At 44.6% G+C, this 17,597-nt stretch overlaps 1 protein-coding gene across 5 annotated transcripts in view; it reads left to right on the forward strand.

The window, feature by feature from the left end:
* CACNA2D4 (calcium voltage-gated channel auxiliary subunit alpha2delta 4) overlaps positions 1-17,597 on the forward strand; it is a 374,858-nt gene that overhangs the window by 41,508 nt on the left and 315,753 nt on the right. For all 5 annotated transcript variants that reach the window (XM_073621593.1, XM_073621591.1, XM_073621594.1 and 2 more), the window contains exons 3-4: positions 12,388-12,504; positions 15,173-15,232. In XM_073621593.1, the coding sequence (XP_073477694.1) occupies positions 12,388-12,504; positions 15,173-15,232 (177 nt within the window). The remainder of the gene's footprint in view (positions 1-12,387; positions 12,505-15,172; positions 15,233-17,597) is intronic.

Raw genomic sequence — 17,597 nt, forward strand, 5'->3', positions numbered from 1 at the left:
CATCCACACAGTTTAGCGAACATGGAGAAATCTGTTGCACTTTTTCCATCTAACCATAGAAAAACTGCAGATAATCTATAGGTGTATGGCCAGCTTAAGACATTGAGGTCTTCTATAGTGTGGTCCGATTGTGAGAAATGATGTCCCACAGGTGTGCAGAAACTGTCTTCTTTATGTTCTTTGATGGTATGTCTGTGCAAATTCATCCTCGCTTGCAACTTCTGTCCTGTTTCACCAACATAAGATCCTTTGCTGCACCATTTGCATTGGATGAGGTACACAACATTACTGGAGGTACAGTTGTAAGATCCCATGATATTGAAGGTCCCATTTGTTTGTGTAACACTTTTGGATAGATTTATCAAGTGAAAAGTGAAATGTGTGAATCAGTACTGCTTGGACCTTGAAGAAGGGGACATACCCTGAAAGCTTGTCCGGAAAAATTGTATGTTAGTGCAAATAAAAAAAGTATCATGGACAGTACTCAATTTTCTCTATCATATCCAAAAAGTTTTGGCTATAGTGCAGTTGATAATAACAGAAATGGTTATGTGGCTATATAGACATTGTACTAACATCACCCATTTTAAATTCTTGTTACGGTAATCTAATAGGCCCCAGACTTAGGCTGGGTTCACACTTATGTGAATTGGTTTCCCCGCATGCAGTTTGCATGACAGGAGACTGTGACTGGCTCTCAATGAAGCCGGTTCACACAGCTCCGGGACGGCTGCGGAGAGCATTGGAAAAGGGTCTTTGGCTCCGTTTCAGGTTTGAATCCAGGCCAAAATTTTGGACCTGATTCGCACCTGAAACGGAGAACAGGGATGCACCGGACCCCCTTCTGCAAGCCACGGCCACAGCTAGTGTGAATCCGGTCTTAGACTCTGTGCACTCAGTAATCAGCACTCTGATGGTACATGTCCTCATTCTGATGGCTAGCATCATTCATCCCACTTCCTCTAAGTCCATGTTGGGACCCTCCCCCACCCAGCCTATGATTGGACTGTGAAAGGAGAATCAGCACAATGATGAGCTCTATCACTCTCCTATCAGAATGCTTCTTGTCAGCACTTTTGGCTCCCTGTACTGCTTCTTCCTCTCACACTGCAGCCCTGCTGTACATGGACTGCAGGAGGCTGATACCAGGTCATATTAATGCACTTACACTGTTCACATTTACAAAACACCTTCTGCCCGCGCTATAGCCAAAAGACGGCTACAATGTGGGCTTCCAGTGCTGGGAGGGCGTCCATAGACGTCATCCTATGACTGCGCTGCTCGCGCGCCCCCTGCGGCGTGCGGGCGTGCTCTGTGATCATGGAGTCCTTTGGACTTGGCTGGTCACAGATCAGGGTAAAGGGCCAATCACAGCGGCCCTTTACCACATGATCAACTGTCAGCCAATGACAGCTGATAACGGAAGTAAACACAAGTCGGGTCCAGTTATCAGCTTTTTTTCTCCTCACGCTGAGGAGTGTGGGGAGAAAAGAAGAAAGCCGGTAACCAGCTTCTGTTACAGGGACATCAATCCTTACATTGCCCACCAGTGCTGCTAATCAGTGCCACCTATCAGTGCCTCATCATCATCAGTGTCACCTATCACTGCCCATCCGTGCTGCCAAACAGTGCCCATCAGTGCTGCCAATCATTGTCTAACCAGTGTAACCTATCAGTGCTGCCTATCAGTGCCACTTACCAGTGCCTATCAGAGACACCTATCAGTGCCGCCTATCAGTGCCACCTCTCAGTGCCCTTTAGTGTCACCTATCAATGCAGCCTCATCCTTGCCAATCATTGATTCATCAGTGTCATCTATCAGTGCTACCTATCAGTGCTACTGCCGCCTATCAGAGCCTGTCAGTGCCACCTATCAGTGTAGCCTCATCAGTGCCACCTATCAGTGCACATCAGTGCAGCCTCATCAGTGCCACCTCATCAGTGCAGCCTCATCAGTGCCACCTCATCAGTGCAGCCTCATCAGCGCACATCAGTGAAGGAGAAAAATTACCGGTTTGCAACATTTTATTAAAAAACTATGAAAATGTTAAACCCCCCTCCTGCCCAGACCAATTTTCAGCTTTCAGCGCTGACGCATTTGGAATGACAATTGCGCAGTCATACAACACTGTACCCAAATGAAGCTTTTATCATTTTTTTCCCACAAATAGAGCTTTCTTTTGGTGGTATTTAATCACAGCTGGGGTTTTTATTTTTTGCTAAACAAACAAAAAAAGATGGAACATTTTGAAAAAAATAAATCATGTTTCATAGTTTGTTATAAAATTTTGCAAACAAGTAATTTTTCTCCTTCATTGATATGCGCTGATGAGGCGGCACTGGTGGGCACTGATAGGCTGCTCTGATGGGCACTGATAGGCACAGATACGGTGGCACTGATAGGCACAGATGAGGTGGCACTGATGGGGACAGATAAGACGGCACTGATGGCCACTGATAAGATGGCACTGATGGGCACTGATAGGTGTTACTGATAGGTACCACTTATAGATGGCACTGATGGGCACTGATAGGTGGCACTGATGGGTACTGGTAGGTGACACTGATGGGCACTGGTAGGTGACACTGATGGGCAGAACTGTTGATGAGGCATTGATTGGGGGCACTGATAGGTGGCACTGTGGGAACTGATAGGTGGCACTGTGGGCACTGATGTGTGGCACTGTGGGCACTGGTAGGTGGTGCTGGTGGGCACTGGTAGGCGGCACTGTTGTGCACTGGTAGGTGGCACACGCGGGCACAGATGAGCTGGCGGGAGCTCTCCTTGACCGGGACCGATGTCCCTCTGAGAGCCGACGATGATCGTTTTTTTTTTTTTCTCCTATCGATTACGGGCTCTGTTTACATCACATGATCAGCTGTCATTGGCTGACAGCTGATCATGTGGTAAGGGGTCGGGATCGACCCCTTACTCTGATCTGTGATTAGCCGAGTCTCATAGTCCCATAGGGGGCGCGTAGGCCGCTCGGGTATGGGAGGACGTCTATTGACGTACTCCCGGCAAAGTAGGTCCGCGCTGTAGCTGTCATTCGGCTATAGCGTGGATCTGTAGAAGTTAAATTCAGTCTTTTTTTGTTTCTTTAGAAAAAAACAGAGACCCAGTGGTGATTAAATACTTCCAAAAGAAAGCTTTATTTGTGTGAAAAAAATGATAACAATTTTGCTTGGGTACAGTGTTGCATGATTGCGCAATTGTCATTCAAAGTGTGACAGTGCTGAAAAGCTGGCCTGGGCAAGAAGGGGGTATAAGTGCCCAGTAAGCAATTGGTTAATTATGTATTAGCAGCAGCTTTTCTGTTGTTTCTGCTGTTCTGTGAGCATTTTACAAATACTGCTGACCAGAGTTTGTTGTTCTCTGAAGTCCAATTTAAAATGACTTCCCATCTCTCGGTAGTGTCTGGTGGTGCGAGGGTTAATGCGGCCCTCCATGTTAGATGCGGGGAGGGTCGGCCCTGTCTCTCTATTGTAAGGGGATTAAGAGGTCACCAGCATTTTGTATAATCTACAAGCGGTGACTTCAACGTCTGCCGAGTGTCATCCCATAATCCCCCGCCGCGCAGCCTGCAAATTCACTACAAATTCACTGCAAATTCACTGCCTCTAATGATGGCAGACTTGTGTTGCTGCCTCCGCTCTGATCACCTGACCATCCTTTTATTGTGTTTATTATAAAATGTATCACTGAGGGAGGGAGGCCAAGAGAGTGGCGGGCACAAACAGGAAACTGACCCAAATTAGATATGCAAGGGCCAGACAAACCACTTCACAAACCAGAATATTCCCCGGATCCCCCTCATCACACACACAATGTATAGTTCAGTTTTAGAACAGACTGATGGGAATTTAAAGGAAGACACATAAATATGGGGAAAAAGCATTCAAAACAGTGTTTTTGTGTACACATGTTTAAAAATTATTTTAGGCCTAAGGATTACGACATATACTATATTACCAAAAGTATTGGGACACCTGCCTTTACACGCACATGAACTTTAATGGAATCCCAGTCTTAGTCTGTTGGGTTCAATATTGATTTGGCCCACCCTTTGCAGCTATAACAGCTTCAACTCTTCTGGGAAGGCTGTCCACAAGGTTTAGGAGTATGTCTATGGGAATGTTTGACCATTCTTCCAGAAGCACTGAGGTCAGGCACTGATGTGGACGAGAAGGCCTGGCTTGCAGGCTCTAATTCTTCCCAAAGGAGTTCTATCGGGTTGAGGTCAGGACTCTGTGTAAGCCAGTCAAGTTCCTCCACCCCAAACTCGCACATCCAATGATCAGACTTTTCTGACACGCCCCTGCTGCACAGCCATTCACTTGCTCTTATGCAGCTGAGAACATAGGGAATGTGATCACTTCTAAAAAAGGGAAAAAAGGTATTTATAATGTGTTTTTTTGTTGTTTTTGTTTTTGTTTTTTTTATATCTATACAAAAATGTTTTGCCTTTCATTTCTATTTTAAACTGAATGGGTTGTTTTACAAGGTGATCATTTACAATCACTTTAATTTTTAATTACATAGAAGAACAAATGTTTCCTGTGTGATAATATTTTATTGTGACTGGTTCTCTTTTGAAACATCAGGGATCTATGAATCTATTTTGATTCATTTGACATCTGCCCCTTCTTTCCTTTCACATCATAGCCCTCTGCTCTTCTGGGTGCTTCTGAATACTGTCTGTGCTGGCCCTGCTCCTACGCCCCAACCCTTTAATACATAACATTTTATGTAGCTGCCAGCAGAGAAGCAACGGTGAATTTTATAGAGCAGTGGTTCTCAACCACTCACTGTCTCCCTTCCTCCAGGCCCCCAGCCACGTGCAGATCCCCATATCTCGCACAGTGCCTCCTAGCTCCCATAGTGGCACTCAACCTCCAATAGTGGTACACTCTGCCCCTCAACCTCCCACAGTGCTCCCAGGCCCTCTGAGAGCCCTCAGCCTTCTGCAGTGCCCTTTGTGTGCTGCAGAGCATCTAGCCCCCCATAGTGTCTCCAACCTCCCAACAGTGTCCCCATTCCTGCAGGCTGCAGGAATGGGGACACAGTGCCCCTGGAAAGCCTCACCTCAAGGAGAGACCTACAGCCTTCTCCAGCAACCCCATCCCCCACAGTTGCCCCCAATTCCCTCCAGAATCCTTTACACACTCGCCAAGTCTGCTGTAGAGCCCAAACCCCCTTCAGAACGCCCCCCCCCCCCCACACACACACAGTGACACCCAGCAGCATCCAGAGCCTTCTATCATTTCATTACATTCTTTGAATTCACATACTTTACTGTTGGGACATGGAAAGTTGTAATAAACACTGCTATATAGTGTCAGTGAATGCTCTGCTGGGGCTGGTGACCTCCCATTAAAAGATGGCGGCACCCAGCAACAGTCTCAGTGCTTTAGGTGTCTACATGAAGGGGGCTTTTACAGGTGAATATGGAATATTGTTAGTAACATGAGCAGTAATGGTTGTAAAGGCTAGACTTTTAAAATAAAAAAGCAGTTATTCTCTTCTCTGTACGATGATATTCTTACCTCCTTTTCTGGAGTCCCCCCCGCTGGCACACTCCTCCAAGCAGAGACTCTGGAGTATAACATGTCACATGCTGTTGGGGCAATTTTCAGTAAAAAATACACTTAACACAAGTTCATTTTGGTGCACACAAGTCCAATATTTAACCAATTTTATTTGTGAAACATAAAGGATGAGGTTGCGCAAGGACATAGATATCAAACATGTCAAGCCCTAAACTTGTCGGCACCCATGAAACAGCGACAAACTTTGGTACATAACATTCTCCATGGGTGACGCGTTTATTAAAGCCCTTACTGATCATCAGTTTAGAATTAACCGTGAATATTGGCTGACCCTAGAATTATTGCTCTCTTATGGCGATATATAACATGTGTAGCACAACTGACATTTTTGTATGTAGCTATACATACAGGATGCATTTACATATGTATGCAGTTGTATAAGGGGGGCATGGGGGGATAAAAAAAAGTTTTGTTTTTTTTTACTTGACACCGCAGTAGTCCCCTATGTTATAGCATTTTTACAGTGGCTGGTTCTCTTTATTAAGACATCAGGGGTCTGATAGACAAAGTACCATGATGGATGACGCTGTTTCCTCTGCCCATTGAGTTAAGCCTTCGAAAATGAAAGATAGAAGCTGATTGGTTGGCATGCACAGCTGCTCCAGTTTTAATAGATTCCTATCCATTCTTGACTGCACTTTTAGTGGTTGTAAAGGCTCAAGGTAATGCATGAAGGTAAAAAAAAAGCTTGTGCCCCCCCCCCCCAATACTTACCTGAGCCCAATTGTGATCCAGCGATGTGCAGAAGAGCCTTGGCTCTCCGGGGACTCTTCCTCCTCATTGGCTGAGACAGCAGCAGGAGCCACTGGTTCCCGCTGATTTCAGTCACAGCCAGTGCACAATTGGGAGAGCGAGGGGATGGGCCGATCCACAGCTCTGTGTGCAAATGGACAGGCAGAGCAGCGGCTCAGGAGCAAGCCTGCTTGGGTGCCTCCGAAGCAAGCTGCTTGCTCTGGGGGCACTAGGCAGGAGGGAGGGGCCAGAAGCATCAGTGGGGGCCCAGAGAAGAGGAGAATCTGGGCTGCTCTGTGTAAAACCACTGCACAGAGCTGGTAAGTATAACATGTTTATTATTTTTCAAAATATAAAAGTTGCCTTTAATATCACTTTAAAGTGGTTGTAAAGTCTCATTTTTTCCTATAAAAATAACAAACATGTTATACTTACCTGTTCTGTTGCAGTGGATTTGCACAGAGCAGCCCAGATCCTCCTCTTCTCGGGTCCCTCTTCTTTGATCCTGGCCCCTCCCTCCTGTTCATTTCCCCCCACACAAGCAACTTCCTATGGGGGCACCTGAGCCGAGTCACAGCTCCCTGTGTCCATTTAGACACGGCACCACAGCCCCGTCCCCTCTTTACCCTGATTGACTAGCTGACTTTGGCTGCCGCTGCTGTGTCTCAACCAATCAGGAGGGAGAATCTCAGACGGCTGAGACACTCGTGGACATCGCTGGGCAGAGAGGGACCTCAGGTAAGTGTGTGTGTGTGTGTGTGGGGGGGCTGAGGGCGGCTGCTGCACACAGAAGGCTTTTTATCTTAATGCATAGAATGCATTAAGATAAAATACCTTCTCCCTTTACAATCACTTTAAGCCTATTATTATTATTATTAACAATTAATATAGCGCCAACAGTTTACGCAGCGCTTTACAATGTAGAGGGGGGACAGCACAATTACAGTACAATACAGAAGGGACAGGAGGGCCCTGCTCATAGAGCTTACATTCTAAAGGGAGGGGGTGATGGTACAAAAGGTAATAGATGCAGGGAATGATGCATTTACACCTGAGCAGAGGGTATTCCTAGTGCATTTGAAGCGTTTATTTTTGGGCAATTTGCAGATATTTTAAAAGTGATTTGCAATCTTTGTGCAAGTGTAAGCTTCAGACATTTGTTTTTCTAGCCTGGGAAAGGGGAGAGAGCAGAGGAATTTTTCCGGTGAAAATGCCGAAATGTAATTGGGAAAAAAAAATGTTTTCTTTTCTGTAACCCACTGAACAGGGTCAATCTATTCCCCCCCCCCCATAAGAAATAACAGCATGGATAAGAGTATTCTAGCGTGTTCTGTTTCTGCGTTACCAGCTGGAAAAGACAATATAATGGTAGTGTATTATTCCTTTCTTGTCTTATGTCTCTACATCTGTAAAATCATTTTCAACATTTCATTGTCCCTTATTCCTTTTCTTTTATGTACCTACCACCCCAGGAGCACAGCCTGTCCACAATGCACCCAGACCTGATTCTACAATCCAATTAGAGTATTAAAATTAGACTGAATCCAATTACAAAATACTAAATACTAAACATGGGGAGGGGCAGGGCTGCAATGTAATTTTAAATGGTGCCAAAAAAAAAAAAACCTGCCACTAATGATAGGTCACAATATACAGGAACAGTGTAGATAATATTATATATATATATATATATCTATATATATCTATATATCTAGATAGATAGATAGATAGATAGATAGATAGATAGATAGATAGATAGATAGATAGATAGATAGAGAGATAGAGATAGATAGATAGATATATCTATCTATATAGATAGATATATTTAAAATAATCCACCTTTGTGGTATATAATATTATATATCTATATCTATATATCTATATATATATATATATATAGATATATCTATATATCTATATATATAGATATATAGATATATCTATATATATATATATATTTTAAAATAATCCACCTTTTTAGTCTTAAAATAATGTTTCTAAGTGAACTTTGCCTCGATTGTGATGATGTCCTAAGTCTGTTCATGCAGGGAGAAGCATTTCCTCAGATTCTTCTACCCCAGTGTTCAGCCGGCATCTCAGTCCAGGAAGTAGTTGGTGACCCTGGATCATGCCCAAACAAAGATGGTACCATCCTTCTAGAGAGAAAATCATATGACAGCATTGTCAAGGGTAGTACTGTGATCTCTGTGAGAGGTAATAAATACCTGGACATGTTACAAAAGACTGTCAAACCTCAGAGCTCACTTTATTGAGGATTTAGGCGATGCTGCTCTCCTTGAGTGGGGAAACTCCAAAACACTACAAACAGAAAAAAAGGAGGGTGCAATCGCCTAGTGCATTACCTTTAGACACCTTAAAATGTTTTATAAAAAACGCCAAAAATATACGCACAAACATAAAAGGATAAAACGCATGTCAGATACCACTCCAGTATTGCGGGTGACACATCTATATGGTTGGAATCTGATGCGTTTCGGGAGGCAAGCTCCCTTCCTCAGAGCTTGTTTTATCCTTTTAGGTTTGTGAGTATGTGTTTGGCGTTTTTTAATAAAAAGTTTTAAGGTATCTAAGGTAATGCACTAGGCATTTGCACCCACCTTTTTTTCCTGTTTCTAGTGACCTGGACATGTTACCCTGACTTAGTACTTAGCAAGCATGTACACTAAGACCCCTTTCACACTAAGGCAGTTTTAGCGCTAAAAATAGCACCTGTAAAGCGCCTGAAAACTGCCTTAGTGTGAAAGGGGTCGAGTGCTTTCACACTGGGGCGGTGCGCTTGCAGGATGGGAAAAAAGTCTTGCAAGCAGCATCTTTGGGGCGGTGTATACACCGCTCCCACGCCGCCCCTGCCCATTGGAATGAATGGACACCCCTTCAGAAGCGCTGCATCACTGGCACTTTTAACCCCTTCTTGGTGGTTAAAAGCGCCCGCTACTGCCCAAAAAGTGGTGCCAAAGGGTCGCTATAACAGCAGTAAAGTGCAGTTAAAACGAGCAGCGCTTTAACGCTAACGCTGGCGCCACCCCAGTGTGAAAGTACCCTAAAAGGCCAAATGTGCAGTATGTGGACGCAACTCAGAATGATTGATTTCAGATGTTTCCAGTGAAAGATACTGTTAATACTACAGCATACAATTACATTTTAGACAATTGTGCTCTGGTAACAGCATGACTGTGCCCTATGTACAAAGCCAGCTCCATAAAGACTTGCTTTGACCAGTTTGGTGGGAAAGAACTAAAGTGGCCCATACGTTTCCAATATGCAAATGCAAGTGCAGGTGTTCGGGAGTGTTTTTGTCTTTGGGCAAAAATACACTACAGCTGTGGCTCCCCGACACCACAGCTACAGCCATAAATTACTTTGTACGCCCATAGTTGTGCCCTGAAGTTATGCTTTGTGAATGAGAACATAGTAAAAAACAAAAGTAGGTGTTATCCCAATTTGATAACACCTACTTTTGCAGGGTGTTGCCGGGTGTTTTCCCCGACTAACACATTGTAATGCACTGAGCACTGCACAGTGCATTCTGCGCCCTAATTGGACAAAGCTTTGCCCAATCAGGGCGCAGTGTAATCTGGTTGTTAAAGAGCGGGGCCGGGAAGCTGACCGCGGCGTCCTTAACAACCGATGAGTCATCAGCTGTCAAAGGGTTTCCCTGCTCACAGCAGAACAAAAAAAAAGTGCAGGTAAAAAATAAAGAAGAAAATGGCATGGGGTCCCCCCTCCCAGTCAATGCCAGGCCCTTCAGATCTGGTATGGATTTGGAGGGGAACCCCACACCAAAATTTAAAAAAAAAACAGCCTTACCAGCCCCTTATCGGGGCATACAGCCTGGCAGGTCAGGGAAAAGGGGGGGGGACGAGCGAGCGCCCCCTCCTGAATTATACCAGGCCACGTGCCCTCAACATGGGGGGTGGGGAAGCACCTTGTCCATGTTGATGGGTACAAGGGCCTCATCTCCATAACCATGGTTGGTGGTTGTGGGGGTCTGCGGGCAGGGGGGCTTATCAGAATCTGGAAGACCCCTTCAACAAGGGGGCCCCCAGATCCCAGTCCCCCCCCATGTGAATGAGTATCGGTACATAGTACCTCTACCTATTCACCAAAAAAGTGTCAAAAAGTAATTAACACAAATGACAAGTTTTTTACAATTAATTTATGAAAAAATAAAAAAATTGTGTCCCTTGATGTATATACATCGTCAATCACGCTGCTCACTGACCCGAAAAAATAAAAAACACTCCCACCTCCTGGGAGGCCTTCAGCCGAAAGCCTGCTCTGCGTTTTGACATTTCTTATATAGGTAAGGGGCGGGGCCTCCTGGCCATGCCACCCGGTGGCACCGCCCCCTTCTGAGGTCACATGCCCAGCATGCACCAGTCCGTGACGTCAGAAGGGGGCGACCCCCCTGCCTCAAGGCACCCACCCCCCCATGTTGAGGGCATGTGGCCTGGTATGGTTCAGTGGGGGGAGCGCCCTTACCTAAATTTGCCAAGCTGCATGCCGCTCTAAGGGTCCGGTATGCATTTTGGGGGGGGACCCTATGCTGTTTTTTAAACAATTTTTCCATGAGGTTCCCAAAATCTGGTATGGACTGGGGGGGACACCACGCCATTTTTTTCTTTAATTTTTCAATAGCCGGGTGCCGGCAGTTGCAACTGCAAGTCATTTTAATGGGATTTAACTATTTTTTTTTGAAATTTCATTTCTGCTGCAGCATGTTGTATACATGCTACAGACGGGCCACTTTACAGGCACATTAAGGGGATCCCCCAGGCACTATATTTAAAGGAATTTTTTCATTTTTATTGTTGCACTTTAAGCATAATTAAAATCACTGCTTATGAAAAAACTGTATTATTGATACATGTCCCCCAGGGTAGTACCCAGATCCCCATACCCATTTTATGACCAATTACTTGCATATACACCTTCAAAATGGGCAGTTTTTTTCCTGTTCGGCTCCCATAGACTTTAATGGGGTTCGCCATTCCTGTTAGAACATTTCCCCTGTTCGGGAGTTCTGCTGCAGAACGAACAGGGGGGTGTTCAACCCATGTCTATTGCTGAGCTAGCATGGTCAACAGCTTGCCCTCTCACTGCTGTCTGTTTACACTTCTAGCAAGGAGATGAGGAGGTCTGATCATCAGTGCTCATCTCTGGCAGCAGGTACACTCTGGAGATGAGCACCACTTTTCAGCACAGAAGGGGCCAGGATCAGCTCTATTCATTACACAAGCACTAGTAAAAGATCATTCAGAGCTAGAGTGACGATGCTGTGTAAGCAGCTGCAGGGAGAGCAAACAGCCCTCACTGTTTATTCACAAAGGTAAAAGATTATTCAGCACTGTGGGCTGTGTAGAGGTTCATGTTTAGAAGATTTGTATAGCATGGTCAGGAGCCTGAGATCCAAGCTGCAGAGCCTCACAGAATGGTATGGACTGGAGTCTATATCCAGAGTGGTGCTGGAGAGCTTTGCTATCACTGGTAGACAATGGAGCTGCCTGGAAGAGTAGCTGCCAATCAGAACCACGCAGAGCATGGGTAGAGATGCGAGTCAGTCACCAGCTTGTCATGCAATCCTACAGCACTGAATGATTTTTTACTTGAGCATGAACAGTCAGCGCTGTTGGGGCTGTGTGATAACTCTGCCAGGGGAAAGAGGCTAAAGAGCTGGCTGTGCCACCCACATAGGATTGGCCACAAATTGGGCTTTAGCATGGGGAGGATCTACAGCCAGCAATAACAATTGACTTTTATTCCACAATGGGACCACAGATCAAGACATGAACAGGTGCTAGGTTTACTTGGTCCCCTGGGAGAGCTTTCTTCTTTATTTTTTCTTTTTCTATTTTTATGGTGATAGTTCTTTTTTAACATGAAATACTTTCGATGATACTAGGTCAGGTCCATTTTAACTTTCTTTTGAAAGGGAAACCATACAGTCTGAATTACAATATGTTTGGTTAGGCTTAGCTGTAGAAATGTGCTAAATGTGACTGGGTCTCTCTCTCTCTCTGCTAGAAATACAAAGACGTAGAGCCCACCCTGAGCATTGAGGAGGTGGATGGGCTGGAATTGGTGAAGAAGTTTTCAGAAGAGATGGAGAGTATGCTGCGGAGGAAAGTAGAAGCTGTAGAGGTAATGGCAGTTCTACTCCAATGCAATTTCTATAAGACTCACCGTGTGGCCCTGACAGGTTAAAATATAGTTTTTATCTTTTTTTTTTTTTTTAAATCAGATAATTTTTATTGTAAACAAACACAACTAACAAAAAACAACTTTTTAATTTTACTACAAGAAATAAATCCTATACTTGTGAGAACACAGAGATATCAATGTTAAATGACCAGCCGGTCATACATATAATATGTTTATACAGTAACAATTGTAACTGCATTCAGAAATAAAGATGTGATTGCAATTCAAGGTAACTGTGATTGTAGTTCTTTGGTCTTGTTACATGTCATGTGTGTCCTCATTATGTCCTTATTTCCCTTTCTGCTCCCGGCCCTTCCAGGTCCATCGAGCAGAGCAGGGGAACCACCATCCCCTAACCAGCGGGGTGTGGTGTACAGTGCTTTTGTATATTAACCTTTGGGTAAAACTAATACAAAAAAAAAAAGGGGGGTGGGGAGTTTAAAGTCAGAGCCTGACATTTTCATAGGTGCTCCCTATTAGAGTAATTGTATATATGCAGTGCTGTTGCTTCCCCCTCCCTTATCCCTAGCAAATTCCTCTTGGTACTAGATTCTAAAGTGATGTGGGTGCCGGTGTTGTCTTACCCCCGAGGATTCTTTTGTGAACCAGACATAGTTGAGCTAAACCAGGGGTGTCCAAACAGGGATCCCATATGTTCTCAAATTTTCTCAGGCTACCTAGATGTTTGTATGTGAGTTGTTCCCTAATTAGAGAATCATTTACAGAGGCAATCCATTCTGTGTGCGTGGAAGGCGCTGTAGCCTTTTTCTAGCTATGAGTTTCCTAGCTAGGAATAGTACTCTGAGAATGGCAGTATATGTGTGGAGTGTATACTGTTCTTCATCCAGCCATCCAAGTAGACAAAGTTTAGGGTCAGTTATACGTTTGAGGTTCCATATGCTATCGATAGTGTTTATCACTGTGGCCTAATACCTTTGTAGTTTCGGGCATTTCCATAACATATGGACAAGTGTACCACTGTCGATAGAGCAGCGAGGGTAAAGTGGATCATCCCTTCTATTCCATTTGTGTAATTTCTCAGGTGTGCGCTATGTGCGGTGAATAATGAACAATTGGGTAAGTTTTTGAGAGGAGGACAGTGACACCCTAAGTACGTTATCTAGCATTGTGTTCCATTCATCATCTAAAATACATCCTATGTCATCTCCCCAACCAGCTCTACAGTTCAAAGTCATAGCTTTAGATACGTGACAAAGAAGAGAGCTATATATATAGAGGAGATTTGTCCCTTCCGAGATGATGACAAGATTAGTTGTGTGAGCACCGTGGACCTAGTTAGTTCCCATGTGGAAGTCGTGGCCTGTGCCCCTATAGCGTGCCTAAGTTGTAGGTACTGGAAGAATGAAGAATTTGGCAGGTTAAATTCTACGCGCAGTGATTGGAAGTCTCAGAGCACAACCCCACAATATAGTTGTGGAATATAAAAAATTACTCCACTTCTAGACCAATTGGAGAAGCCCTATAGTTTGTTTAGTTCTGGGTAGTTTTGGTTATTCCAGATACGTGACCAGTAGTGTAACCTGTATATTGCAGATGTTGTTTAGTTTAATTCCATATTCTATCTATAAGTAGTAATGTGGGGTATGGGGTCAATGCCCCCAGCTCACCTGCCTCCATGCACTCCACAAGACCATCACCAGACATCTGCGTGCGCACGATGTTCCGAATGGGATCAGAGGACTCAGGATATTGCCAGCCCGTTAAGTGTTGCAGCTGAGCTGCCACAAAGTAGTAAAATGGGTTAGGTACTGCCAGGCCACCCAAGTCTTTTGCTCCATGTAAAGTTTCCAATTTAATTCTTGGAACCTGCTTCCTCCATATCAATGTGCGAAAAATGGTGTTGCACCTTTTAAACACATGGACAGGGATCCAAAGAGGGGCATTGTGGAGTGCATATAATAGCTGCGGGTTCCAAATCATTTTTTTTAAGTTGCAGCGGCCGACTATGGAAAGTGGCAATTTAATCCAGCTAGTTGTTTTTTCCTGAAATTGTTTAAGCAATGGGTCTATATTAAGCCTAATATACTGGTCTAAATTAGGGTGTATAACTATGCCCAGGTATTTAAACTTATCTACTACCTTAATCTGTTCAGCTACCCGGGGTAGGGGCCCCACAAGTGGATCCAAGGGCAGTATTGTAGATTTGTCCCAATTTATTTTGAACCTAGAGAAGGTCCCGAATGTGTGGATCAAGTCCATAAGTTTTACCAGAGATGTAGATGTATCACCTAGAAAGAGTGCATCGTCGGCATTTGTCTTCTAGTTCCCCTCGCTTAAATACAACTATTTCTGTGCTCCCCCTTATGGCAGTGGCCAGGGGTTCTATGGCCAGGGCAAAAAGTAATGGGGACAGGGGGCAGCCTTGCCTAGTGCCCCTGTGCAGATCAAAGGATGGAGAGTTTTATCTTTAAAGTTCTTCTGTTCCTTAAAGTGTTCTGTTGGCGATAGCAATAAAAACCTGACGGGGTGCTAATCCTTCTCCACTACATCCAAAACTAGGAAACCAGTTTAGGCTGGTCTAACATGTTAATGTACTATGCATTTCATCTAATCAATTTTTGTTCCCTTTCCTGTTTTCTCTCTTCAGAAATTGGTGGAGGCTGCGGAAGAGGCAGATTTAAATCACGAGTTTAATGAGTCTATGGAGGTGAGAATAATATTTAAATATCGAATGTTGTAGAGAATGATTTCTTTAGTGCAATCCTTCAGTATATTGGTAGCCTGCCATGTATATACAGCAATGTTTTGTGCATTGTTTAGGATCTTACATAGAACAGTAGCAATTGTTTCTAGCTTACTCCGACACATCAATCTTTAGAACTGCAGTCTAATAAATACTCCTTTATTTTCAGCCAGCACAGGTTATCTCACCTTAATTTACAACGATTTCTTTATTTAATATTTTTTCATCTTCCTCCCCTTGGAGAAATCCAAAAAATCAACCCCAGCCTGTGTATTGCCCAAGAAGTACACTTTCTTCCACTTCATGTTGTCGAATTGATTGTAAACAAGAGTATAAACTTCTTGTTGTAGAAGATTCCCTGGATCAGGGTTTCTCGACCAGGTTTCTGTGAAACCCTAGGGTTCCTCCAGAGGTTACTAGGGGTTCCTTGAGCAATAAGCAATTTCTGCCTCTTGGATGAGTACCCACTGACACCAATGATCTTTTTAAAGTGGTTCTAGTCAGAAGGTTTTTTATCTTAATGCATCTTAATGCATTCTTTGCTTTAAGATAACAAACCTTCAGTGTGTAGCAGACCCCCTAATACTTACCTGAGCCCCATCTAGATCCAGCGATGTTGCACGACAGACTCCACTGTCCGGGACCCTCCTGCTTGGCTGAGACACAGCAGTGGGCACTATTGGCCCCTGTTGCTGTCAATCAAAGTCAATGAGCCAATGAGGAGAGAGCGGGACAGGGCCGGCTCCGTGTCTGAATGGACACACAGAGCAGCATCTAGGCCCAGGTGCCCTCATACCTAGCTGCTTGCTGTGAAGGAGGCGGCACTCGTCAAGAGGGAGGGGCCAGGAGCACCAGTGAGGGACCTGAGAAGAGGAGGATCTGGGCTGCTCTGTGAAAAACCACTACACAGAGCAGGTGAATATGACATGTTTGTTATTTAAAAAAGAAAAAAAAAGACTTTAATATCACTTTAACTATCTGTAAGAGGGGATTCTTCCCAATGACCACAAATGTAAGGTGCATCCTTCCCACTATCACACTAATGTACTGTGAACTGTAAATATAATAATTACCAGGGGTTCCCTGAAGCCCAAAGGTTTTTTTCACGGGTTCCTCCAAGTTAAAAAGGTTGAGATAGGCTGTCCTGGATGGTAGAGCCATTGTGATGCAAAGGTTAAGATGGACTTTGTGGTTCCACTATACAGCATCTTGGGCAATTTACACAGGCTGGAGTTGATTTTTTTGGATTTCTCCAAGTGGTCTCCCTGGGTCCTAAAGCCTGACCTATAAATGTGACCTTTGCAGTGAAGGTTAAAGTAGAAGTCCACCCTTCACTAAAATCCCTGCATCTACAGACATCCACGATCGAATACCTATCTAGCCCTGTAAAGAAGAAATCAGTATACATACCTTTTTTAACCCAATCCCACACTGAGCTGTCAGCTGCGGCTTTGCTGTGGAGGTGGGTGCAGAGGACAAAGCCGACAACGGAAGTCCCATAGTAAGTCTATGGGTGATGTCACTCCCCGTTCATTTCACAGCCACTGTCGGTTTTGTTCTCTGCAGAGATTCCGCCACTGAAGACCAGCTTCAAAAAAAGGTATACTGAGTTCTTCTTTACAGAGCTAGATAGGTTAGTCTAAGATCGTAGATATCTGTAGATACAGGGATTTTAGTGTTAGGGTGGACTTACTTGTTTACCCTTAAAGTGTTTGTTAACCCAAAAGAAAAGATCCTGTTCCCTTAAAGCATTTTATATAGCACAGTGCTTGCGTTGTGTCATTTGGCCCCCTGTATCACCTGTGATACCTGGCTGATCCTGCCTGGCCATGCCCTCCCCTCTGTAAATTGACCATGGTTCATCGTCGCTGCTGAGCCCTGACACCGTGGTCAGTTTATGTGCCTCAGTTATCCGCAGCCCTCTGTCTCCTCTGTACTCTCTCCCCCCTCCCTCCCTGCCTGTCAGCTCCTGACAGTGCCCGCCCCCACAACTCCTGCTGCTCAAATAACTTTCACATCTTCATACCATCCCCTCTGTGTTCTAATCCTGTGTGCCCCTTTGTGAGTGATTTATAAAAAAAAAGCCTGCTATACCTCATTTCACAGCTCTTCTCAGCGATCACATGATCGGCCGGCTCTCTCTCCTCTCCTTGTCCTCTCCCGAGTGACATCAGCGGGGGAATCTCGGCCCCGCCCGCTGCATCTGTCAGACGGGGAAAGGAGAAGGCCAGCATGTGATCACTGAGAAGAGGTGTGAAATGAGGTATAGCAGGCTATTCTTTGATAAATCACTCACACAGGGGCACACAGGATTAGAACACAGAGGGGA

This window comes from Aquarana catesbeiana, linkage group LG03 (genome assembly GCF_042186555.1).
Source record: "Aquarana catesbeiana isolate 2022-GZ linkage group LG03, ASM4218655v1, whole genome shotgun sequence".
Taxonomy (NCBI): Eukaryota; Metazoa; Chordata; class Amphibia; order Anura; family Ranidae; genus Aquarana; species Aquarana catesbeiana.